The 8,863-nt window shown below is 44.0% G+C and overlaps 1 protein-coding gene across 6 annotated transcripts in view; it reads left to right on the top strand.

The window, feature by feature from the left end:
• The first annotated feature begins 2,131 nt into the window (after window positions 1–2,131).
• Window positions 2,132–8,863, top strand: part of LOC139392652 (striatin-interacting protein 1 homolog) — a 35,452-nt gene continuing 28,720 nt past the window's right edge. For 2 of the 6 annotated variants that reach the window (XM_071140790.1, XM_071140788.1), the window contains exons 1-3: window positions 2,141–2,234; window positions 5,347–5,416; window positions 6,159–6,233. In XM_071140790.1, coding sequence (XP_070996891.1) covers window positions 2,214–2,234; window positions 5,347–5,416; window positions 6,159–6,233 — 166 coding nt within the window. In that variant the 5' untranslated portion in view covers window positions 2,141–2,213. Of the gene's footprint in view, window positions 2,331–2,564; window positions 2,647–5,346; window positions 5,417–6,158; window positions 6,234–8,863 lie in introns of those variants that run through there. The other 4 variants (XM_071140787.1, XM_071140791.1, XM_071140786.1 and 1 more) reach the window with 3 other exon arrangements.

Here is an 8,863-nt window from a genome sequence, read left to right as displayed (position 1 = left end):
TTGTCGTCTATGTGCTGTATTTGTATTCATTTTCATGTATTTCCTTGAATATACCTACATTTAGATTGCCACCAATGCCTATTAGGCGTTTACACAGGCAGCCCAATTCTGATCTTTTACCACTAAATGCTATTAACCGATCAGGTCTTTTGCCAATTATTGGACAAAAGATCAGTATCGGGCTGCCTGTGTAAACTGATTTCCCATGACCTTGAGTTCAAAGAATGACGGACATCAATAATGACACCACTTGAGAGAGGAACAGAGGATGTTATGCGAAGTGCTAGAAACAAAGTATGATTGTGAACTAGGGCGTTTCACTACAGCTTGGATGATTTGATCACTAGGCGCTGGTACCAGTGTTTGGCCAAGTTTAACGGGATGGCTTTAGGTTATGTTCCCTCAATGGTATTAACAAGCCATGTGTCCTATAAGACTTAATTATGACTGCAGTTAAATTGTGAAAGAACATGCGTGTAACATTAACACTGGTTATTCAGTGACTCAACAAACGATATATTCTGTGTCCATTTTAATTATGTTCTCAGAACTCTTATAAATGTGGATACTTATTCAGTCATGGGGTTGTAATTGGGCTCTGCGCTCAGATTAAATTGATTACTGTGTTGCCAGATGACACAGTGATGGGGGGTGACACTGGGTGTGTCTCGAGCAGTCGAAAGCAGCTGTTGTTGCCACTCAGTCAAGAGTTGTCGTGAGTGACCTAATCAGAGTGCACCCACTCTGCTACAGACACTGAGGCACACACACACAATCAGATGTTGACTGCCTATTATCTCGTTCATGCTACACACACACACATCAATTTCATTCAGTTCATGTGAAAGAGTTGTCACACAATGGCAAAAACGCAAGTTAAAGAATTCATTATTAAACTGTTGTTTTGGTCCCTAACAGCCACCAATATTAACCATATGAAATCAAATGTATTTGTCACATGCGCCGAATACAAAAAAAGGTGTAGACTTTACAGTGAAATGCTTACGTATGAGTTCTTTCCCAACAACGCAGATTAAAATAAATAAATAAAATAGTAACACCATTAAGGTGGCCTTAACAGAATGACATGAACAACGGTGTTTCACACCATAATCATGTTTGTTTTGACCAGCGTTCTTCATTCATAAATCCCTGCACACAGTATAAACACCCTCGCACCCAACCAGCCACCATGCGTCAAGTTCACGTCCGTGAAACAGATATGACCTTTGCGCTTTCATTAAACTGTACACTCCAATCAGATCATGTTAAGTGCTTTTCTCAGCCAGGGGTTGTTACGGGGGGCTGAGGGGAGCCAGGCGATCTACACCAAGCAGCCTCCTGCTACAGTCACTAATCAATAATTCACTCCGTTCACTGTGGCGGTGGTGGGATGAGAGTGACTGTTGAGTGGTCTCGGTCTCGTCTATCGATCCCTACATTACCAACACTCAATGTGACGTGACAGCTTGCCTCAAGGGATGGATGTTTTGGGGGAATATTAAATTCCCTCTAGAGCAGTGTTCTTCAATCATGATCCTGGAAGCCCTGACAGGGTGTGCAGGCTTTTGCTCTGGCCCAGCAGTAAGATACCTGATTTGACGAAATAGTCATCAAGCTCTTGATTAGTTTAAGCTGCTTTGTTACTCTCTCGGTATGAAATCATTTTATTGACTCATAAGTTTCGTGTCTTGTCTCAGGTCTTGGATTGATTGAAATACCCGCTCTGACTAAGGTGTGGAGGAAATCACGATATGACAGATAACATATGCACAATCCAGTCATTCTGACAGATCAAGATGGATTACACAGCTGTGTGAACACGGTGTGGTTACATTCAAGCAATAGATGCAAGTGAATGGCCTATCAGTACTTTGTTATAATAGCACATGTCTCATGCAATCCACAGAAACTGACAATGTTTCTAATGCAGGTGCCATTATGGAATGCTCAGCATCAGCACCAATTCATTGACCGCATTAGATCACTCGCATCATCTACCCCACTGATTCACTAGTGGGCAAGACCAACCCGCCAGTCACCATTTACAGTAGAAGTTAACCCCGCCCTCTCTGGCGTCCAGTCAACCAATCACACGGACGGGGACGGATTTTCTGAACTTGGAATACTGAAATCTGTTACAATTTGACAGGCTCGAGAGCCTTACCGGAATGCACGAGCTGCAGAGAAAGTGAACGAACCGACACAGAAAGATGCAGGCGGACGAAATGGAGGTACCTATCATTAATAACATTAACAGTAACTGCAACAAGCAAAGGCCTCTGCCGAATGGGAGAGATGTGTTCAAGAATCTGCTGAAGGATTGGGAGGTAAAGCCAGTTTGTAGCTACTCGTTGAGCCGGTATAGAGGGGTCGGTGTCCGTGTGGTGTGTTGTTGCTGGGGAGCTTTAAATGCCCTTTTGCTACAGAGCCGCTTTTGAAAGCTTGCAGCCCGGGTTCTTATTTTGGTGACAGCGCAAGTGGATGCTATAAATACCGTAAGCTTATGGTTAATTCTGAACGTGGCAAATGCAGGTAGCTAATGTGACTGTCAATGTCCAGGCCGTTTTGTGGTCGAGTCTTGTCTTGCACCCGCCGCCTGTGAATTTGTGCATCGTAGACCGGTGTCAGATTGGCAAATATACAGTAGGTTTATATACACCTTATTGATGTTAATTCGGTGTGTCCCATATGCTCGGGCAGCAGCCTATCTGTAGATATGTCACTGTGTGACTCAATATTATTTTTGAATTGCATTTTTTTTGCCAGTGCAGGAAGAGTGGATTTGAAATGGATAGAATAAGGCATAGGCTATTAGCTAGTTTCCTAATTATTACATATTAAGATGTAATTACTAATTGGATATTTATCAAATACAAAAACACACTAATAGGTTTTCAAAATGTTTCTGTAATTATATTGTACCTCAATGGCCTGTAGTTGCACTCAAGTAAACACGCTTGACATTATGTTCCGTACTACTATGATACAGCATATTGTTTTCTAATAACTCACTAATTCAGCCGTTAAAAGCGAAAAACAAATCAATAGCATTTTGGATTCATGTCTTGGCAGTGCAACCCAGATCCAGACTAGCCCTGCTAGTGGGTGAACTGCGGTGGTAGGTAGCCTACATCTTCATTTTTTATGTCACCTTTATTTAACTAGACAAGTCAGTTAAGAACAAATTCTTATTTACGAAGACGGCCTACCCCGGCCAACACCTGGTGTAGTCAATACCTAAGACTAGATTCAGTGCGCAAAGCCACACAATGTACGCCTAAGTCATCATTGCCGATATGAGATATGATCAAACCACTTAATTATCTTTCTTTGTCCAGGCTGTTCCTCATGTGATCTGTGTTCACGTTTATTATTGCATTGGCCCATTGGCTTGGCTGGCTGGTTTTGGTCATAGGTTATTTTTAACAAATGCTCATGTGAGAGGAGGGTTGATGGGGGCTGGTGGGTATTTTGACGTGATGCCCAGTGTTTGCGCACACTGACGGTGGAGCGCAGGGTTCACTGTGCCAGTGTGGAAGGAAGGGCAGTGTTCATAGCAAGCTGGTTGGGGGGTGGAGAGAATTGTTGATGCCCATGGGTAGCTGAGTGAGAGACAACAAATTCCCCACTCTCCTTCAGACAAACATGAAAGAGCTCTATTGAGAGCAATAACAATAAAAACCTTTCGTTTTTTTTCTGGTGGGGGGGGACTAAGCCAATCAGACACTAGGATTGAGGCCTGTGTTTTATTATAATCCCAATCAAACAATCATGCGCTGAAATGGGGTTGAGGGTTTAGCTTGGTCTCTGAGAAACATCACTATCTGCACTCAAGGCAATGTGAGTGTCACGGTCAGTACAGTCAGCACAGTGACATCGGTGTCAGTGGTTAGACTGGCATGACATGGTTTTAACTAGAGTGAAATATGATACCAATTTTTTTTTTGTTCTCTAGTGGTGATGATACTGTGCCGGGCTGGAACGAAAGCCTTCACCCTGCAGATCCCCAGGGCCAGTGGTTTAGTGTGTAATTAACCTAAAGTTTGAACACCTAACTAGAGCACATTTTCGATGTAGCACATCAAACCGTGACTGGTCCATTTTCTCTGAAGACCAAAATATCTTCCCTAGTGATTTCCCCCCAAAGCTTACCTCCATTGTCGCCCTGTCACACTGTGAGACTATCGGCCCCTGAACCCCAGGCTCATCCTCTGGGAATGTGTCATTCTCCCCGTCAGAGGGTACGCCGTCATCTTCTCTCCTTAGCCTGCTGTGACTCCTGCTCTCTCAGCCGTCTGAGATGCACAGTATGTGTGTGTGTGGGTCATTCTGAGTCCAGCCCAGTTTCTGAATGACTTATTTGGACACACGTTCCACTGACTCAGAGTCTGAAAATCACCTCGTACGACACAACAAGTCTGCATCTGGAGTGGGATCTGTGCCAACTGTATTTGGAGTGAACAAATCATTAGGCCAATCGATTCTTACGTTTTCAATCGCTCCTATTGGATCTCAACCTAATCTGACAGACTGTTTCTGGCTCTCAGGCTTTGGGTTCTTCAGGTTCCAGTGAATTACAGATGTTAGCTTATCCCTGGCTATCGCTGCCCTTCTGTGGTAGGATGCATGGAAGAAACAACTACAGACAGTCCTCACACTTCAGCAAAGGCTCAGGCTTTGACACGTGCCATTTAAGGACCGTGATTCGCTGTCATTTTCTTTGTCACTAAATTGCTGCTGAGACACTCTCGCAAGTCTGACTAACGGCCGGTCTCAACCTATTTCAAAGTCTAGTCTGTCTCTGTCCAAGTGCTACAATCTTTTGTATTGGCTGGCAGTATGAGAATGTTGTTGTTCTGCGCTGCTTTGATAACTGGTGAGATCATGAATACTGTATCAGTCTGTCTCGACCTGGGAAAATAATGCTTTAAGTGGCTATGACGGCAAACAGAGGCGGACCCTGTCTCTGTCCTTATTCCCACAGTGTGTGTGTGTGTGTGTGTGTGTGTACTATGGTGTCCTGCAGTAAAGTGCCCAGAGAGCATGGGGTGAGGCTGATGTCAGAGCGGCATCAAAGATCCTTACCTGGATACGTCCGTTAACCCATTCTGAAATGCAGGGCATGTTGACTCCTGCACACCTCTCATTCAGTTTTTCCACTCTGATTGCTCCCTGTATTTGCATAGCCATGCAATAATTATAAAGGAATTCAGGGGTGTCGTCTGTGTCTGCGTCTGTGTCTGCGTCTGCGTCTGCGTCTGTGTCTGTGTGTGTGTGTTTGTCATGTGCCTTCATTTCCCTTTGCAATTCTGCCAAGACTTCAATGTTGTTTTATGTTTTCAGAGCTCCATGGAGTCCCCTAACCTGGAGTTTGAGTATGGGGACACAGACAGCCTGACTGCTGAACTCTCAGGTAAGGTCTTTAAACCCTATCCCGGCGGTCACCAACCCTAGACCTGGGCAGCTATTGGGCAGGCTTTTGTTCCAACCACAAAGCACATTATTCAAGCACCTTATTGAACAGTTGCTGGAACAAAATCATGCAAGGTAACCCCTGTAGCTTTGGTGATCACTGTTGTACAGTGCTGCGCTGTCAGCAGCTACATGGGATTGAGTCAATGCAAGGTCATATTTTTCCCTTGTTGAATGCAGCTGCATTGGTTAGGTCGCTAGTCCCGCTGAGACATTAGCTTACACAAACACACACCACCGTTGCTCTCTTGTGACTGTTCGATCAGGCTGGAGTGACAGTTGACATTTAACTACTGTATACTCGCTGAAGAAGGATTAGTCAGCGATGTCATGAATCTAACAAAAACACGACAGAAAGGATAACTGGGAGCCAAATAGATTCTTTATGAAAGGTACTTAGTGAAAGAGTTGGCTTATAATATATGCAATTTAGCAGATACTTTTATCCCAAGCGACTTAGTCACATTGCTTCCATGAATTTGACAAATGTGTGGCCCCAGGAATCAAACCCACAATCCTGGCGTTGTAAATCCCATGCTTTACCAACTGAGCCATACAGGGCTTCCACTACAGTATACCCCGTGATGTCTTTCATGGCATTAGCTCTGTTGAATCCGTCAGTACTGTACTGTATGTCATCCTGTCTGTCTGATGGTTCCCCTGTCTCTCCTGTTTTCCCACAGAGATATACAGTTACACGGAGGAGCCCGAGTTCGCCCTCAACAGGGACTACTTTGAGGAGGACTTCAGGAGCCATGGTACTGTTACCTTCTTGTCTGTCAGTGGCGGATTTGTCTTTCCAGCCAACTGTGTGTGTGTGGTGTGTGTGTGTGTGTGTGTGTGTGTCCGTCCTTGCGCATACGCACGCATGTTTTTTTTTTCTAAAGCAGCGAGTGTGCCAAAAGGCTTTCTGACTCACCTTGAACACGCTGTTTGTTTGCATACCCTCTAATGTGTTTGCCTGTTAATCTAGCGTTTACGGAGAGAGAGAGTATGTAGAAGTGCAATGGAATGGATTCTCGCCCTGGTAATCATCTGGAGAGAGAGAGTCTGATAGAGAGAGGGGGTGAAAGAGAGAGAAGGACGGAGGGAAAGGGAGAGAGGGTCGAGGGAGCTGATTAATTGACCGCTCCCAGGTGTAACATTTCCCTTTTTCTGTAAGTGGTTCAGATGGAGAGAAGGAAGGAGAGTATACAAGTGAACTGTCAGCAGTGTTCTGCCCAGTGGTGTGTGTGTGTGTGTCTGATTGCTTGCTCTAACCTGACACTTTCAGCAGGAGGTGTTGGGAGAAGGTCACACATACAGTTGAAGTCAGAAGTTTGCATACACTTAGGTTGGAGTCATTAAAATCATTTTTCAACCACTCCACAAATTTCTAGTTAACAAACTATAGTTTTGGCAAGTCAGTTAGGACAGGATACCTACTGTGTGCATGACACAAGTCATTTTTCACACAATTGTTTACAGAAAGATTTGTTTCACTTATAATTCACTGTATCACAATTCCAGTGGGTCAGAAGTTTACATACACTAAGTTGACTGTGCCTTTAAACAGCTTGGAAAATTCAAAACAATTATGTCATGGCTTTAGAAGCTTCTGATAGGCTAATTGACATAATTTGAGTCAATTGGAGGTGTACCTGTGGATGTATTTCAAGGCCTACCCTCAAACTCACTGCCTCCTTGCTTGACATCATGGGAAAATCAAAAGAAATCAGCCAAGACCTAAATTGTAGATCTCCACAAGTCTGGTTCATCCTTGGGAGCAATTTCCAAACACCTGAAGGTACCACGTTCATCGGTACAAACAATAGTACGCAAGTAAGCCGTAGAATACCTTCCCAACCGTGAAGCACGGGCAGCTTCATATTGTGGGGGTGCTTTGCTGCAGGAGGGACTGGTGCACTTCACAAAATAGATGGCATCATGAGGGGGGGAAACTATGTGGATATATTGAAGCAACATCTCAAGACATCAGTCAGGAAGTTAAAGCTTGGTCACAAATGGGTCTTCCAAATAGACAATGACCCCAAGTATACTTCCAAAGTTGTGTCAAAATGGCTTAAGGACAACAAAGTCAAGGTATTGGAGTGGCCATCACAAAGCCCTGACCTCAATCCTATAGAAAATTTGTTGGCAGAACTGAAAAAGCGTGTGCGAGCAAGAAGGCCTACAGACCTGACTCAGGTACACCAGCTCTGTCAGGAGGAATGGGCCAAAATTCACCCAACTTATTGTGGGAAGCTTGTGGAAGGCCACCTGAATGAAACGTTTGACCCAAGTTAAACAATTTAAAGGCAATGCTACCAAATACTAATTGAGTGTATGTAAACTTCTGACCCACTGGGAATGTGATGAAAGAAATAAAAGATGAAATAAATCATTCTCCCTACTATTATTCTGACATTTCACATTCTTAAAATAAAGTGGTGATCCTAACTGACTGATGACAGGGACTTTTTAAATTCAGGAATTGTGAAAACTGAGCTTAAATGTAATTGGCTAAGGTGTATGTAAACCTCCGACTTCAACTGTACATCCATACATACAGGAACACGCACATCTTGCCAAATTCTGCTCTGCAGCCGTTGCCTCTCTTAGCGCCAGGACAAACAGAGCTGCCTTAGCTGTGGTTTTGCCGCGAATATATAACAGCCATACCTACCGTGACCAACTGTTCCATATCATGAGCACTGTTATTAAACAGCTGGTCGATTACGTTTTATCTCCTAATGTGAATCCTTTTGGCCGGATGAATTGTACTGTGTCCATTTTGCTGGTCTAATCTCCACATTAATTAGACCCCTCTCACATTCTTTCAAACTCTGCCCAGTTCGTTGCTGTGCTGTAAATGCGGTTGTATTCTTACTCCGCTTACCGAGTTAAAGGAAGGTTCATAATGAGGAACAATACATGTGTAGCGCCAGGCATTCAATTCCACAGAGCTTTATTGTCCCCAAAGGGCAATTTTGTTGCAGCTGCAGCATATTACATAAATTAAGAGAGCTAGGCTACGTCTTGTTCTTCCCACTCTGTTTCCATAAAGCCAATGGGAATGAATAGCTGGATCAGTGGAAAGCTTGGCTGGCTGGCTGTGCGGCGGAGATTGATAGGAGATGTGCTGTCTCTCTGTATCTGGGTTTTAAATATGTCAAACGGTGACGGGGCCCCTCATCAATGTTTTAACACATCTGCCAGACTGCCACTCTCCATCACTGCTGAATCTGTTATGCACTCATGTCCTCTGTGTCGCTACTCTCCACGCACTTTTATCATAATGACCATTATCAGAGCACTTCTCAGAGCCGCGCATTAAAAGTTATATGGGATGAACTTTAAACAGGGGATGTTTTGTCAGAGAGTTAGTGCTTTCAGCAAGTATTCACAC

This window comes from Oncorhynchus clarkii, chromosome 33 (genome assembly GCF_045791955.1).
Source record: "Oncorhynchus clarkii lewisi isolate Uvic-CL-2024 chromosome 33, UVic_Ocla_1.0, whole genome shotgun sequence".
Classification (NCBI taxonomy): Eukaryota; Metazoa; Chordata; class Actinopteri; order Salmoniformes; family Salmonidae; genus Oncorhynchus; species Oncorhynchus clarkii.
The sequence above is the reverse complement of the archived record's forward strand: the minus strand, read 5'-3'. Positions and strand labels throughout refer to the sequence as shown.